Source organism: Sminthopsis crassicaudata, chromosome 4 (assembly GCF_048593235.1).
Source record: "Sminthopsis crassicaudata isolate SCR6 chromosome 4, ASM4859323v1, whole genome shotgun sequence".
Classification (NCBI taxonomy): domain Eukaryota; kingdom Metazoa; phylum Chordata; class Mammalia; order Dasyuromorphia; family Dasyuridae; genus Sminthopsis; species Sminthopsis crassicaudata.
This window is the reverse complement of record NC_133620.1, coordinates 426,354,350-426,371,851: the sequence shown is the minus strand read 5'-3', so window position 1 is coordinate 426,371,851 and position 17,502 is coordinate 426,354,350. Positions and strand designations below refer to the sequence as shown.

Here is a 17,502-nt window from a genome sequence, read left to right as displayed (position 1 = left end):
ATCTGGAAACACTTATGTGGGTGATCTTGGGTAAATCACAACCTCTCTCTCTTCTCCTTTTCTGTAAATGATAAGACTGGACTAAATGACTTATAAAGTTCTTAGCAAATCTAAAATTATGAGCCTGTGATTTAATTTTGGAAAATAATGGAGCTTTTAAGGCTCTGGTGTTTCAAATAATCTCAAGGGTTTTATGCAATTCAAGGAACATTTGTTAAGCAACTATTCTGATTGCTGGGTGAAAAATAAAGTTTTGGTTAGAGATTGATGTTCTCGTGGAACTTACAAGTAGGGGAGAAGGTACAGTACAAGTAACTTGTAATAGAAAGTGATATAGGGCAAGCACATAGATGTGACAGGAAAGTGATTATATGGGATGTGTGGGTGGAAAGTTGTGGCGATAGGTTAAGGTTTCTTGGAGGAGATGACATTTGAGAGGACTAGAGACTGGGGGGAGGCCTAAAGAAAACTTCTTAGTAGAGTTTACATAACACTAAGCTAAAAGGGATGGTAAAAGGTATGTGTGTGGTTTCCCCCGGCATATGAATCCAGGACATTCCTCACACTCTCCTCTTCTTACAATCTTATAACACTGGTGCTCTCTCTCTTTCTCCTTTCTTCAAATGCCATTTGGCATTTCATGAATTAAATTCAAGGGACAAAGATTTTATTACACTGCTAAGAGAGAGCTAAATTCCAAGAGAAGTTAGCCAAGAAAGGTTTTAGCAATTAACAAGAGGAAAGACAAGTTCTCTAGTGGAACTCACAATTAACAAGGAGGAAGATGCCATTAAAGCAGGGAAAGTGGGGGATTACAGATAACAGAGCTAACCCTAAAAGGAGTTATCTATATAACAAGGAGAAAGATACCATGAAGCAAAATACAATAATCATTTATTAATAATTGCATACAAGGTAAGGTGCTGTGCAACAACCAAAACTGTAACCTCCCAGAGTTGTAAGTTTTAAATGAGATAACATTTGTAAAGCACTTAGCACAATGCCTGGCACATACTAAGCACCATATTTTCTTTTTTTTTTCTTTTCTTTCTTATTTATTTATTTTTTCTGAGGCCATTGGGGTTAAGTGACTTGCCCAGGGTCACACAGCTAGGAAGTGTTAAGTGTCTAAGATCAGATTTGAACTTTGGTCCTCCTGACTTCAGGGCTGGTGCTCTATCCAGTGCCACCTAGCTGCCCCTCTTTTTTATTTTTTTAAAATGTATAAATATATTTATATAATTCTCTTGCAGCACAAGAAAAATCAGATTAAAAAAAAGAAAAATAAATGAGTAAGAAAACAAAATGCAAGCGAACAAGTGATCCACAATCATTTCCCATAGTCCTCTCTCTGGGTGTGGATGGCTGTCTTTGTCACAAGATTATTGGAACTGACATCAGTCATCTCATTGTTGGAAAGAGTCATGTTCATCAGAATTGATCGTCATATAATATTGTTGTTGCTGTGTGCAATGATCTCCTGATGAACCATATTTTCCAATTTTATTTTTTGCTGTCCTCTCCATACTTTTGCTTTAAAGTTCTAAAGTTAAAGTTCACCTGCTAAGCAACTTTGTTAATGACTTTTGCAACTTTGTTAATGACTTTCAGAATTCTAGCTCTCTGTAGAAAATAAATTGTTTTGTTATCTCATCCTAGGGTCCAACTATCACACCTCTAAAATGTTTGCACTGGTTTTCAGTCTTATCAGTAATGTAACATAGACTGTTTACCAAGAGTTCTACCAACATTAGATTTTTATAATTTTTTTGATATTTTTCTATAAGATCATGTTTTTAGGTTCTCCTAATATGCACTTCTCTGTTTATTAGGGAATTTGACTCTTTGCACTTTTTTATTCCTAAATTGCCTGTAGGTATCATTTGATTCTTGTTTCATTGGGGAATATATATTTGCATATGTATTTGCATTAGTTCCTTCTAGATTTTTATGTTTTTAATACAGATTTTATATTTTGAAAGTAAATATTTTCTCAATCGGTTTCTTTTCTTTTAACTTTAGAGATATTGCTTTTTGTTTACAAAGTCTTTCTATTTCTATCTTCTTTTTATTTTGTGTTCATTAAATTCTTTTTGTTTGATAAAAGTCCCTCTTCAAGCTAGGTAAGAAAAATACTTTTCTTCCAATTTTTTTTTATGAATTAAAAATTAAGATTGTAAATCCAGTTAATTTTTTATGGTATATGGTAGAAGATATGTATCTACATTCATTTTTTTGCTATATTGCTCTCCATTTTTTTCAAAAAGTTTTTTTTGAATGGTGATTCTATTCCTAAAGTTTTAAAAATGAGAATTTGTCAAACATCTAATCTTTTATATTCATCAGGTTCTATTCCTTGGTTCTGTTATGTTTTCTTGACTCTCCATCATTTCCCCAATACCAGACATTTTAAAAATAATTATTGCTTTGTAGAGTTTTGATATTTAGTTGGGTGAGCCCTACTTTGCTGCTTTTCTTTTTGACTCTTCTTTGTACCTTACTTTATACCTTCATTAATTCTTCTTGTTTAGTTATGTCCAATTCTTCATGACCCCATTTGGGACTTTCTTGACAAAGATGCTAGAGTGGTTTGTCATTTTCTCCTCCAACTCATTTTACAAATGAGGAAATTGAGGCAAAGAGGGTTAAGTAATTTGCCCAGGGTTACACAGCTAATAAGTATCTGAGGCCAGACTTGAATAACAGGAATAACAGAAAGAATCTTGCTGATGTCAGATGTAGTGCTCTGTCTTTTGTGTCACCTAATTTTCAACTCTTCTTGTACATTTATTTCTCATATGCAGACTGGTCAGGAAAACAAGACTTTTTATTAATTCTCAAACATGACATTATGCCTCTTGTCTCCATTCCTTTGCACTGGCTGTTTCTTATGTATGTATGTATTTAGTATATTCTCTATTATCTACCTTCTCCAAATGGATTATAAGCTCCTTAGGACAGGGAGATTTTTTTTCCATTCTCAGTTCAAAGTCTGGTATACTATAGGAATTCAATAAAAACTTGTTGATTAATTTCTATTCTATAGTGTCCAGGGCTATAAAGTGCAGTTAGAAGATCTTTAGTAGTTTGGAATAGCATTTTTAGGGCTTCTTAAGGGTACCAGTGAATGGGAAGGCTGCTAGTATATCTCTCAGTAAAAATTGGCATATCCTTGATGGTGAGAATATTTGTAGAGGGAGTAGTGGATGTGGTGATAATAGTACATAAAGACTTGTTGAAGTTGTATCCTATAAATAAGATTCATTTTGCCTACACGTGGGAATATTCATGGCTGTTTGTCATTTTGGAATTATGATTTCATTCTGTTTGAACACATAGAGTACATCAGATTTGGAGAAAAAAACACTGCTGAAAGCTGTGATCAGATCCAGGTTAGCATTTGTCTGTCTGAATCACTTCTGATTTCCTGTTCCTTAAAGCTAGTAAGTGTCTGAGGCTGGATGTGAACTCATGAGGATGAATCTTCCTGATTCCAGTGCTTTATCCAGTACTGTACCTTCTGCAGTATGTCATCTTTACTTCCCACTTCCTTTTCAACAAGCCACATTATGCAACTTTCAAGGGAAGTAGAAAAATGTTCCTTAAATGAATAAGGCATAAGAGAAGGACAAAAAAAAAAGGTTCCTCTATTATGTGGAAAACACAAATCACAAATGGGGTTAAAAAGGCAAAAGCTTTTAAATTTCTTTTTTTCTCATTGATCCTTGCAAGAAAAATAATACTGATGTGGTTTAAAAATTGTAGTGAATAACATTAAAGTTTGGAGGTCAATGGAAAATATCAGGAAACTTATTATTGATGCAGACTACTTAAATTATATGTGCTCAAAACCATGAAAGCTGATAATTTTTATCTTAAAGAATATTTTTTTAAAAATTAGGTCAAAATCATCAGAATCACTAGAAGTTTTGATGCCTTTTTAACCTTTTTTAGGTTGAGGATGGTAAGTGAAAATGTAATGACTGTGTATGCATTTTTAAAAAATGTTCATAGAAATTATTCCACTGTTGCCTTAATAATAAGTTGGTAGGAAGGGAAGAGAAAAACAATTTATAGAGCATTTACTACATGTCAAAAACTTTTGCCAATATTATCTCATTTGATTCCCTCAACAATTCTGGGAGATAAGTGTTACTATTTTGTAGTTTACATTTGAGGAAACCAAAGCAAATGAGGTTGAGTGGCTTGCCCAGAATCACACACTTAGTAAGTGAAGCAGGAATGAAGTCAGGTCTTCCTGATTCTGGGCCTTGTAGTCTATGCACTGCATCACTAGTTGCCTTTAGGAAGAGAGGGTAAAAAAAATGAGTATCCTGTCTCCACAATTTTTCTTTTCCTGTAACATCAGGTGTATGTGAGTTAGTAAATTGCTGTAGTTCTGAAGATTAGCTTTATATAGTGGTACAGAAGAGAAAATAGGTAAAGAGTTTATATCTGATAATAAGGAAAGGCATTAGGCTGAAAGTGAGGAATCTTTTTTATACCAAGGGCCATTTGGGTATTTATAGTATCTTTCATGGGCTGTATAAAATTATCAATTTATAGTACTTAAGCAGTGAGAGGTTGTTATAGCTTTCAGCTCATTGTCACCTGCAGTTACCTTATCAAACTATTTCCTTGGGTTTATACTACCTACAGCCCGGACTTTCCCCACCCTTGAATTAGGTAAAGATGATGGAGATAGCCAAGGATATTTCTAATAGGAAAATAAGTAAAAACTCGGTCTTGAAGTGAATAAATCGGGCTGGGATAGAATGACCAAATCATTTTTCCTTGATTTGTCATTTCAAGAATGTTTTATTAAGTATGCCTTCTATTTGCAAATTATTCCATTAGGCATTGGGGATTCAAAAATAGATGATGGTAGTTTCCAATCTGAGGGAGTTTACAAAATAGTAAGGAGGACAAGATGCATATAAATAATTTAGCTACAGATTAGAATACATTAAATTCACAGAGGATGCTATGAAATTTTTGAGGAGAGGAAGATCAGAGAAAACTCAAGGGATGATAGCTGGTTTGAAGAAAGAAAGATTTCAACAGGTGGATAAATTGGAGGAGTACATTCTAATCATGTTGTTCAGTCATTTTTCAGTCATCTGTGATTCTTTGCTATTCTGTTTGGGGTTTTCTTGGTGAAGATTCTAGAGTAGTTTGGCATTTACTTCTCTAATTCAATTTTAGATGAGGAAATTGAGGCAAACAGGGTTAAGTAACCTGCCCAGGATCACATAACTAGTAAATGTCTGAGGCTAGATTTGAATTCAGGAAGAGGTGATGTCAGATCTAGTACATCATGCATTGCTCCACCAAGCTGCCCCTATTCTAATCCTTGAGGATGACTTATACAAATTCATGGCAGAATGAATCTTCTCGTTTTCTCTAGGAAGTAGGTACTACTTTTGCTAATTAATGAAGCATTAAAGTAGCCTACAATATACTGTGATAAACATACTTTTGGGGACTTTGTCCACTTTTTCCTTTTTGTTATGTGTATTCAAAATCCATGCTATCAATCTATGTAGAATGAGTATGAATACATAGCTGAAAAATGACCCTAACAAGTTTTTCCTTTCCATTCTTATCTGGCTAACTTAAATTAAATTCAACAAGGATTTATTATAAGGATCTACTACATGGAAGACATTGTGTTAATTTCTGAGGATACAAGGACAAAAAACTAGTATAGGTTCTGCCTGAAGGAGCTTATGTTCTGCAAGAAGGTGCTGCAGATGTATAAGTACTCCAGGGTCAGTGTTTTCCTCATTGTACCATGCTGCCTTCTCTCTTAATTTTGTGAAATAAATAGGATGATTTGGGGATGGGATCTGCCTTTTGCAAAGAGGGAACCGAATAAAAACTATGACATGATTGGGCATCAGTTCAAAATTTCTATCATTTTAGGACTTTTAATGTGCACAGCAGAGAATATAGGATAATTGTAATAACATTTGAAAATATGCCTTTTGTTATATAAGTCATGGCTACATAAAATTCATCTTGAAACTTAGATTCATTAGCTTCTGGTATGATGGCTGTATATCCAGTGTTCTATAAAATTCAGAAACTGTGGAATGTCAAGTGAGAGGTGGGTTTTAGTGAACTTTAAGTCCCTTTTCATTCCAGAACAGTGATATTAAACATGGAGTATATGGCATGACCCATACAACGCTCCTGAAAGTGGCCCAAACTGGGCTAAAATGTAATTGGAAAATGTTTAACAAAATAAACTAAAAGATAATAAAACATGGATGGCATTGCTATGTAAATTTCTATGTCATTATGCAGCCTGCAGAGATCCAACCTCAGGTAAGATTTAGTGGTCCCTATTTCTACATGTAATATTAGAACATATAAATAGTGTTGATATCACTATTTTGCAAGTCTGTAATTTTTGTGAATTTGATTGGTTTAGCCATGTTCTCAAAAAACTGTTTTGCTTAATAGGGCTAGTCCAGCTATGTAATGATGCTGGGGAGTTTCTTTCTAATGGTTTTCTTATTTCTTATAGGATCTTTTGAAGGCTGGTGATACTAACCAGGATGGCCAGCTAGATTTTGAAGAATTTATGCAATACCTTAAAGACCATGAGAAAAAAATGAAGTTAGCATTTAAAAGTCTGGACAGAAATGAAGATGGTGAGTTTAATTTTTTTCATTTGCAGCTGGTTTTAAATACACACACATATACATATATACATATGTATATATACACACACATATATATTTTTAAAATAGAAGGATGTTTTATGCAGCATCTAACATGAACACTTTTAGCTTTCTTCTTCCCCCAGGGATTAGAATTAATCATCCATGCATCTATCAATTCATCAAGAATCATTTATTAAATACCTACTAGCATGATGATAGCCACTAGAGACACAAAGACAAGAGTGAACTAGTCTTTGTTCCCCAAAGAACATAAGTTCCAGCAGGGAAGGAGACATGCATATGGATCCAAATGTAAAATGTATGCAAAATAAATATAAGGTAATTGTTTTTTGTAGGGGTAGGGGATAGCAGAGTGGAGGCTAGAGATATTAGCCACTGGGAAATTCAGAAAGGCTTCAAGTAGAAGTTAGTGCTTGAGTTGTGTTTCTTGAGGAAAACAAGGGATTTGAGGAATCAGAAGTGGAAAAAACTGTGCATTCCAGGAACTGGGGGCATTGCATGTGAAGGTGAGAGAGGGAATGTCATATGAAGAATTGCAATAAAGATAGTTTGGATGGTTTATAGAATGTGGAAAGGGAAGTGATGTATTAATTCTGGAAATATAGATTAGGGCTAACTTTTTAAGGGCTTCAAATGTCTATTAAAATATTTTTTTTATTCTGGACATAATAGGAAGCCATTGGAGGTTATTGAACATTTGAGTGAGATGGCTTGATCTGTGGCTTGATCTGTGCTTTGCAGTAGTCCAGATGAAAGGTGGCTGTGTGAGTAGAGAGAATGTGACTAATAGGCAAGATGATATATAGATATAAGTGAGAATAATTGGTGACCAATTAGACATGTGGAATGAAAGAGAGACACAGAGACACACACACACACACCCAGACAGAGACAGAAAGAGAGAAGAGAGAGAGAGAGAGAGAGAGAGAGAGAGAGAGAGAGAGAGAGAGAGAGAGAGAGAGAGAGAGAGAAGACAGAGAGAGAGGAGAGAGAAAGAGAGAGAGGAGAGAGAAAGAGAGAGAGAGAAAGAGAGAGGAGACAGAGAGAGAGAAAAAGAGAGAGAGAGAGAAAGAGAGAGAGGAGACAGAGAGAGAGGAGAGAGAAAGAGAGAGAGAAAGAGAGAGAGGAGACAGAGAGAGAGAGAGAAAAGAAAGAGAGAGAGAGAGAGAGAGAGAGAGAGAGAGAGAGAGAGAGAGAGAGAGAGAGAGAGAGAGAGAGAGAGAGAGAGAGAAGAATTAGGGACAAAATCAAGGATGTTAAAGGGGATGATTACAAGGATGAAGGTGCACTAAATAGAAATAAGACATTTTAGGAAGAGGTGTATGTAATGGGCTCAATTATGGTACGTTGGAGGGAAATGATAAAGAAGATTGTTTTGGAAATATTAAATTTGAGATGTTTATGGAATATTCCATATCAAATGTCTAATAAGTATTTGGAGATTCATGATAGGAGCTCAAGAAGACACATGCTTCTTATGTAAATCTGGGAGTTAGTGATCAGACTGATAAAAAGAGAATCAAGAAAGCACAGAATCACAAAACTCTGGAGAAGAGATTGTATCTAGGTGGAAGAGAGGATCCAATAGTATCAACTACTGTAGAAAGATTGAGAAGGATAAGATGTTGATAAAATGAAATTAATGTTATTGGAAATTTTATTTTTTTCTAATCACATGTAAAGATAGTTTTCAACATTCATTTTTAATAAGATTTTGAGTTCCAAATATTTTTCTTCATCCTTCTTCTCCTCCCTCCCCCAGTTTCCTGCTATCCTTCTAATTTTGGTTACATTTTGTTTATGCAAGACCTTTTTAATTTAATGTAATAAAAATGATGCATTTTACTTTCTAAAAATCCTCTCTAATTTTTTCCATCATAAACTCTTCCCTTATATGTAGATTTGACAGATAATTTCTTTCATGTTTTCCTAATTTGCTTATGATATCACCCTTTATGTCTAAGACATGTCTCCTTTTTCATCTTATCTTGCTATACAGTGTGAGAACCAATCTGAGTCTAATTGGCCACTAATAGACCCTAGGCCAAACCCTCATTTGGTCATTGTTGGGATCCTTATTAACTCAGATGGAATGTAAATAGTGGCCTTTCCCTCCCAGATTCATTCATTTATTAATTTAGTTTGTTTTTTTTTTTTTGACTAGGTGAAAGAGGAGATTCTTTGTCTGAATCGCTACCTAGTGTTAATCATAGAATGGGTATGGCCTCAGTCAAACTGAGCCCAGTTGAAGACCTTAGTTTAAAAAGGCCAAGGTTTTTCCATTTCATCCCAGGGCTGTCTTCAATTTTCTTGATCTGTATCTTGCTTCTGGACCCAGATGCTTCTGGAGGGGAATGTGAGGCAGGTGACTTTGCAGAACACTCCCTCACTTAAATCCAATTCACTTTCATGTCATGGCCTCACCTCCCTGATGTCATGCTCCTCTTGGAGAATGAAGGACAAACAACAAAACAACTGATTTATGCCTAGCTTTTAGAATGGTTTCCAGTTTTCTCAATAGTTATTGTAAAATAGTGAGTTTTTGCTCCAAAAGCTTGGGTCTTTGGATTTATCAAACAGTTTAGTCATTTACTTTAGTTTGTTGTGTACCCAATCTATTCTACCTGATCTACCATTATTTTTTATCTAGTACCAGATTGTTTTGATGATTTACCACTTTGCAGTATAGTTTGAGATTTGGTCTTGCCTTTTTTCACTTTTTAAAAAAATTATTTATTTATTTAGTTTTTACAAAAATGTTATGCATAGGTAATTTTTCAGCATTTCTTTCACTTTAAAAAAAATTCCTTTGATGCTTTTAACCTTTTGTTTTTCCAGATGAATTTTTTTCTAGTTTTATAAAAATCATTCTTTGGTAATTTGATTGGGATCACACTGAATAAGTAAACTAAATTAGGTAAAATTATTATTTTTATTATATTGTCTTAGCTTATTCATGAGCAATGAATACTTTTCTAGTTGTTTAGATGTATGTTTTCCTGTGTAAAAAGAGTTTTGTGATTGAGTTCATATAGTTCTTGTGAGTGTCCTCTCTCCCCCTATTTTTTTAACCCTCTTCCTTATCAAAAATATTTTGTTTTTGACCATTGCCATCCTTAATCCATCCTCCTTCTTATTACAACCCTCTCCCAATTAACCTTCTCTCTTCTGCTTTTGGTTTGGATGGATGTCTATACTCAGGTGTGTGTGTGTGTGTGTGTGTGTGTGTGTGTGTGTGTGTGTGTGTGTGTGTATTCTCTCTTTGAATCAATTCAGTAAAAAGTGAGGTTCCAGTGTTCTGCTCCACTCCCCAATTTTGTTCTCCATTGTGAAAACCCTGCATTGCACTCTTTTATGTGAGATTATTTTCCTCATTCTTTATTTCCCTTCCTCCTTCTTCCAATACATTCCTCTTTCTCAGCCTTCCCAGTATAATAGAGTCACTTCTATGCTCATTGTCTATATTGACTCTTCCTAAATGTCATAATGATGATAAATTTCTTTGGGGTTATGTTTATCATTTTCCCATTGGGGAATGTAAACAGTTTAACCTAATTAACTTCCTCATATTTGCCTTTTTATGCCCTTCTTGAGTTGTCTAAATGTTAGAAACTGTCTATTCAGTTTTGGTCTTTTCATCAGTAATACTGGGATATCCTCTGTTTTAGTTGTTAAATGTTCATTTTTCCCCCCTGTAGAATTATACTGGATAGGTTATTTTGAGTTATAATTTTAATTTCTTTGTCTTCTGGAATATTGTATCCTAAGACCTCAGCTCCTTTATTATGGTAGTTGCTAAAACATATATATATTCCTGACTGTTAATCTATGGTTATACATTCCAGTACATCCAGTAAGAATTCCTTTCTGGCAGTTTCAAGTATTTTTTCCTTGATCTGAAGCTCTGACTCTTAAAATTCTTGGGAATTTTCATTTTGGCATTTCTTTCAGAGCTGATGAATGCATTTTTTCAATTTTTATTTTGCCATCTGGTTTTAAGATAACTGAGCAGTTTTCTTTTATAATTTCTTGAAATATAATTTCTAGGCTCTTCTTTTTGGGTAATGGCTTTCATGTTGTCCAATAATTTAAAATTATCTCTTCTCAATCTATTTTCCTGGTCATTTGTTTTTTTTTTTAATGAGATATTTCACATTTTCTTCCATTTCATCATTCTTTTGACTTTGATTATTTCTCATACCTTAAGGAATCATTAGATTCAATATTACCAATTCTGATTTTTAAAGAATTATTTTCTTCAGTAAAGCTTTGAACTTATTATTCCATTTGGCCAATTTTGTTTTTAAGAAGTTATTTTTTTTCAGTATTTTCCTCTTTTAAAAATCAAGTTGCTAATTCTCTTTGCATAATTTTCTTTTGTTGCTTTCATGTCTTTTCCTAGTTTTTCTCTATTTTTGAATCTATTCTTTGATTTTTAAAACAATTTTCTTTTGCTTTTAATAAATCTCTTTGTTTATTTTTTAAAGGAGTTCTCATAAGCCTTATATCAAGTCTACATTTTTTCTTGTAACTTTGTTTATGGATAGAAACTTTTCAAAATAAATAAATAAAAATTAAAAAAAAAACAAATAAAAAAACAAAAATAAAAAATAAAAAAACAAAAAAAGAAAAGAAAAAGAAAGAAAAAAAAACAAAAAAACAAAAAGAAAAGAAAAGAAAAGAAACTTTTCATATCATTATCTTCTGAGTTTGAACTTCCATATCACCATAGTAGTTTTAGATAATTGACTCTTTAAAAATTTTTTGCTAATTTTTTTTGTAGTCTATTTCTTGACTATAGACTCTATGTCAGAGTTAAGCTCTTACTCTGTTCACTATTTTAGGCTTCAGAATTTTTTACTCTCCAGTTTTTCATAGCTACTAGGAATCTTTAAGCTAGAGTATTCCTTTTGATATACCATTTTGACTGCATCATTTTTTCCCCCTTGCTCTTGTTTTTTTCAGAATTTCTACTTTTGTGTTTGGTAGAATTTGTTGGTTTTCTAATTTTCTTTTAGCTCTATGTTCAATTCATTATTTTTCTCTGTTTCTCTGTGTTTTTTCAATGAATATATTTAGATGTATAATTTTTTAAAAAGTATTTCTTTGGTTGCATCCCAAGAGATTTGGTATCTTGGTTGCGAGATGTGTGGTAACTGTTTCTCTGATCTGCATTCCCCTCCTTTCCAAAATAGAGTTCACAACTCCTCACCTCCTGGAATTGCAATCTGTACCCAAGTAAAATTCCTGCTTCCTTGCATCATACTACACACTTCTCTCTGTCCTGGAACTATGATCTGGAACCAGGACCTCTGCTTTCTTATATCACTAATAATCCTTTCTGCCCTGGAATTGTGAAAAAAATCCCCACAAGAAGTTGGATATTGGGCATTGTTGTATAATGGTGCACTTACATCCAGTGCTAGCACAGGGGTCTCATGTAATCTCTGACCAAATGTTCAATCCCTTTACTGTCTTTGGGCTGTGAGTGCTCCTGATAGAGCTGCAGTTATTGCTCTCTCCACTGCCTCTAAAATAGACAACTAATATCCTTTTATGTAATGCACTTCTAGTCGCTCTGATTATTTTTATTGTACTATAAAATTCATGTTAGATATTGCATATTTGTAAATTATATTGCTTGGTAATGTGGCTAATATTTGTATGGGTGCAATGCACAGCTGAGAAATATATACATATATACAAACACATATTTTTCTATTAATAATCACCAGAGATTTAGCAAATCTAAGTTTTCTTGCTTATCTTTTGGTTAGATTTTATTTGGGTCTAAGACATGCCATTATCTTACAATGTGTACATTGAGATACCCAAATATTTTAGTTTCACTATATTTCTCCTTGTATATAGTTTAACTTTCTCTTTATTTATAATCTATATGTATCTGTATTTTATATATGTAATACACATGTGTAATGAATATATAAAATATTGATGCTAACTATCCAGTCTCTTTAAGCATAAATATTTTCCTCAATTTCTTTTAATCAATTCTATTTTTACAGCTGCCTTGTCTGAGACTATGCTTACTATGCCTGATTTTTGAGGTCACATGAAGCATAATAAAATTTGTTCCCACTCATTATTTTTAATTCTGTGGGAATTTTCATGTTTCAAATGTTTTCTTGTAAATAATATATTGTTGGATTCCTTTGTTGATCCACTAAACCTCCCTTTCTACAAAGCACAGGATAGTGAGGGAGGATTATTCTTAGCTCTAACAATCTAATATTTTATGCAGTCTGTTTCCATTCCCTGTAGTTCTTCTCTTGTCCTTATCTAATCCCCAGTCACAAGTTCTTACATTTTATTTTCTTTTATTCTCTCTTCATGTTATCCACCTCTGAAGTTAGAGTTGTTTTGTTCATGATTAATTCCTCCTTGAATTTATCTTCTTTTTAAATTTCTATTACCCCTCTGTATGTTTCACCTTATTCTCTATTGAGTTTAGTTTATTTCTAGACAAAATTCTGTGTATATGTGTTTAACCATTCTTTGTCTGGTTTAGATGAAAGTAAGATTTTAGGTGTAGTTCATTAATGTGTTTCCCTATTCTTTCTTTGATAGTTATATAATCTTGAGAACTCATGCTATGTGAGATGAGTAGCATCATTTTCCTCCATATTTTCTTCTCTCTAGTGTATTCACTTTTCCTTTCCTTTTCTATTTTTCTCAAGATCTTAAAAATATGCTCAAACTGCTCCCCAATTCTGGCTCTCTCTATGACTTTTGAAGACTTTAGGTGATTACATTAAAAATTATATAGAACAATATCAGATATATTTCACACTTATGACTCCAGGAGCATTTTTTCCTTAACAAAATAAGTTCTAGAGATGAATTTTTTGAATAATCTAAATTATATGATATCAAAACTATGATAAAAATCTGATAGCTATATATATATATATATATATATATATATATATATATGTATGGAGGGATCAAGCCAAAATACATAAGATAAAGAGCCATTCTTCAATGGATAAATGATCATAGCATGAGGAAAAGTGCCTGTCAAAAGAATTGCAAAATATTAGCAGCCAAATGAAAAAAAATATTCCAAATAAATATTAATAAAAGAGGATAAATCAAAGCAACACTTAGGTTTCACTTCACATTCAGAAAATTATAAAATTTGACAAAAGATGGAATGGTCAGTGCTGGAGAGGTTGTAGAAAAGATAGGCCCACTAAGAGATTCTTGGTAGAACTATGAATTAGTCTAATTATTCTGGAAAGCAATTTTGATTTATGTTAAGAAATTGACTAAGATATCCCTTATCCCCGAAAGACCATTGCTAGGCATATAATATTCTCCATGGAGATCATTGTTGAAAAGAAATGTCCCATACACACAAAAATATTTATATAAAGTGTTATTTTTCACTAGAAGAAAGACATGAAAGTAGATCTCCCTTAATAAGAGAGTGGCCATACCAATTGTGGTATCTGAATGTAATTAAATATTATCATGCTATAAGAAATGATGTACATACCTACATGGCCCAGTTGAAGTGTAGGGCTTTGAATTAGGAAGACCTGAATTCTTATTGTTTGAACTAACTCTAAGCCTGAATCACTATCATTCTCAGGCTCATTTTCCTCATGTATAAAAAAGAGAATTGGACTCAATAGCCTCTAAGATCTTTACTATCTATAAAGCTGGATTATGGTGAATATAGAGACAAAAGAGAGACACATGGACATTTATCCACACTGATACTAATTGAAATAAGCAGAAGTAAATCAATATACAAACAATGGCTCCACTACTGTAAATGGGAAAGAAACACAACAAAGAACCTATATTAACTCCTTTAAAATTATAACAACCACTTTTTTTTTTTCCTTCTTTTCTGAGTGACTTGCCCGGGGTCACACAGCTAGAAGTGTTAAGTGTCTGAGACCAGATTTGAACTCGGGTCCTCCTGAATTCAAGGCTGGTGCTCTATCCACTGCGCCACCTAGCTACCCCAACTTTCGGTCTTGAAGAGGACATGAAAATGTACTCCCATCCTTTTCAGAAGTTGGAAGCCCCTGGTTATGTAAAAGCCAGTATGTTATAAATGTCAGACTTCATTTACGTGTTAATTTTTGTTGTATGGCTTTTTCTCCCCTTATATTTTAGAATGGTGGGGAGGAATACATTAGGAAATGAAGATCATATGAAAACAAAAGATATTAGCAAAAATATATTAAAAAGCTGATGGTTTTCTTTGATGTTTTCCTACAAGTTCAAATGGGTTCTTCACTCTTAATGCTTTATTTTGCATATAAAGGCCAGATATTTATATTTATATATAAAGGCCAGGTATTATCCTAATTTTTGGAATTTTATAGATTTAAAACAATGCCCCTAAAATTCTGGCATCAGTTTCTTTTCAAAGGTTTTCAAATGGCATATGTTTCTTTTTATTCTTTTCAAGGAATAATTGAAGCCTCAGAAATTATCCAGTCTCTCAAGATACTAGGTGTAGATATTACTCAACAACAGGCAAAGAAAATTCTTCAAAGGTTAGCCATTATTTTTATTTTTGATAAGTTTTTTAAAACTTTCATTTTAGAATTCCATAATAGAAGCTGTGATCCATAGAAATATGGTCCTTTTTTCTTTTTCCTTAATAATACAAAACACTTATTTGACTTATGTATGTTGTTTATTGGATTGACTGTGTGTGTATGTACAATGTATATGCACAAATATACATAAGGACTTTAAAAAAAGATACTGTGGAAACTCAATAAGTCAATAAACATTTGTTACATGCCCTTAACTATGTGCCAGGCACTGAGTTAATTAAGCAAGTAAAAAGGGGAATGCATTAACAGAGAGGTGATTGGGAAAGGTCCCCTGCAAGGAATGGGATTCTGAACTGTATCTTGAATGAAGTCAGGCAAACTTAAGAGGCAGAGAAGAAAAGGAAATCAATTTCAGGCATGGGAACCAGTCAGTTCAAAGGTAGAGAGTATGATTAAAGGTAGGTATAGTTTGCTAGCATCAGTAGCAGGTCTGAAGGGGAGTTTAGCAGACTGGATTGCCATGGAAAGACAAGGTTGTGAAGAGTTTTAAAGTCAAACAGGATTATTTTATTGGAAATGGAGGTCACAGGGAGCCACTGGAATTTATAGAATATAGAGGTAAAATCATTAAACCCATGCTTTAGGAAAATGCAAATAACCATCTTCTGGAGGAGCTTGATTAGAATGAGCCAAAACTAAGTGACTAAGTGCTGCTAGTATATGAGGGCAAAGAGGGAGAAAAACATCAAACAAACAAACTCAAGGAGATTAGGATGCCAGTAGATCAGAAGTCATATTATAAATGAGCTCAGTGAATGAAACTTTCTTCAATAATAAGAATCACAGGAGGCAGGTTTTGCCCTGAAAAAGACTGTTAGCTTCAGAAGGAAAGCGACTTCAATCTCTTTCAGTTAAGAGGATAGTGGTGGTTTTGAAACCTAAAAGACTATTATCTTACCCAATGACTATACCTGTCCTCCTTTTCCTCCTCCTTCCTTTTCTTTTCTTCTTTCTTCCTTTTTTTAACTGTGTAGGTAGCTCTATATATGTATGGCTAACATCTAGTCTCTGAAGGAATTAATGATGAAAGGAGAAGTGGAGCAAGATGACAGAGATAGGAAGTAGTCTAGATCAAGTATACACAGAAGAATTTTGTGCTGTAGGCAACACATTTTGAGGGTGTTAAAATGAAACACATGAAATAGGGGAAAGTCCTGAATGATGGAAAGAATTAACTAACAAAAAGTGATCAAAAATATACTAATTATTACTGAGTGATCTGCTTTTTTCTTCTCTCTTTAAAATCCTTAGGAAGATATTCCACACATATATTGAATGTATTCTCCCTGAAAAGATGATAAGAGAACAGGCAGGCTTTCACAAATATATCACTATGTTCAAGTCCTGACTCTTGACAAATGGTAGCTGGGTAAACATAAATAAGCCACGTAACTTTCTAGTGCTCCAGGCAAGCCTCATGCATGCATGCATATGTGTATCTGCTTGCACATGTGTTTGAGTGCACACGTGCACGTATATGTGTGTGTATAGATGGGTTAAAAAAAAGATCACATTTTCAGTCACATAGTTAATTGAAAAGTACAGAGAATACAAGATCACACTGTGCTTAATGTTTGTGTATTATATTTAAAAATAATTTTATAGAGATAAATGCATGCTGAAGGTTTCTTCTTCAATAAGATGTCTCCCATGATTAAACTAAGATCAAATAGGATTCCTTGTTAGATGAAACAGAAGAGCAAGAAAGGCATAAAACAGGAAGACATATATTGGTCAGAAGTATTTGACACTGTCTTGAAGTCAGTTCAAAGTCCAAGTGGAAGAGGAGCTATCTATAGAAAATGAGGTTTCCCTAGAGATTTCTAAAGGGTGAGATTGCACTGCTTTCATCAAGTCCTAGAATGCTAAATTCTCAATAAACCCATAGGCACTCAAGAAAATTTAGCTTGGCAATCAGTGTAGAAAAGAACTGGTGGGTAAAGAATGTCTAATATCTAGATTATGACATGTAGTTGTCTGAGCATTCCATTTAGTTAGTCCATCAATTGATATATCTTGGGTAGACACTTTGGATGGACAATGAACTGAATCCAGAACTGAACTGAAAGAGAATGGGATAAATTTCTTTTGGGAAATTGCACAGAACTTTCAATGATCCTATTAATATTCTCTCTCTCTCTCTCTCTCTCTCTCTCTCTCTCTCTCTCTCTCTCTCTCTCTCTCTCTCTCTCTTTTCCCCTGAGGTT

At 33.6% G+C, this 17,502-nt stretch overlaps 1 protein-coding gene across 1 annotated transcript in view; it reads left to right on the top strand.

Annotated features, from left to right (window-relative positions):
- The window catches only part of LOC141539720 (mitochondrial adenyl nucleotide antiporter SLC25A24-like), a 46,216-nt gene that overhangs the window by 995 nt on the left and 27,719 nt on the right, over positions 1–17,502 (top strand). Inside the window, exons 2-3 of the mRNA XM_074262847.1 lie at positions 6,533–6,659; positions 15,142–15,229. Coding sequence (XP_074118948.1) covers positions 6,533–6,659; positions 15,142–15,229 — 215 coding nt within the window. The remainder of the gene's footprint in view (positions 1–6,532; positions 6,660–15,141; positions 15,230–17,502) is intronic.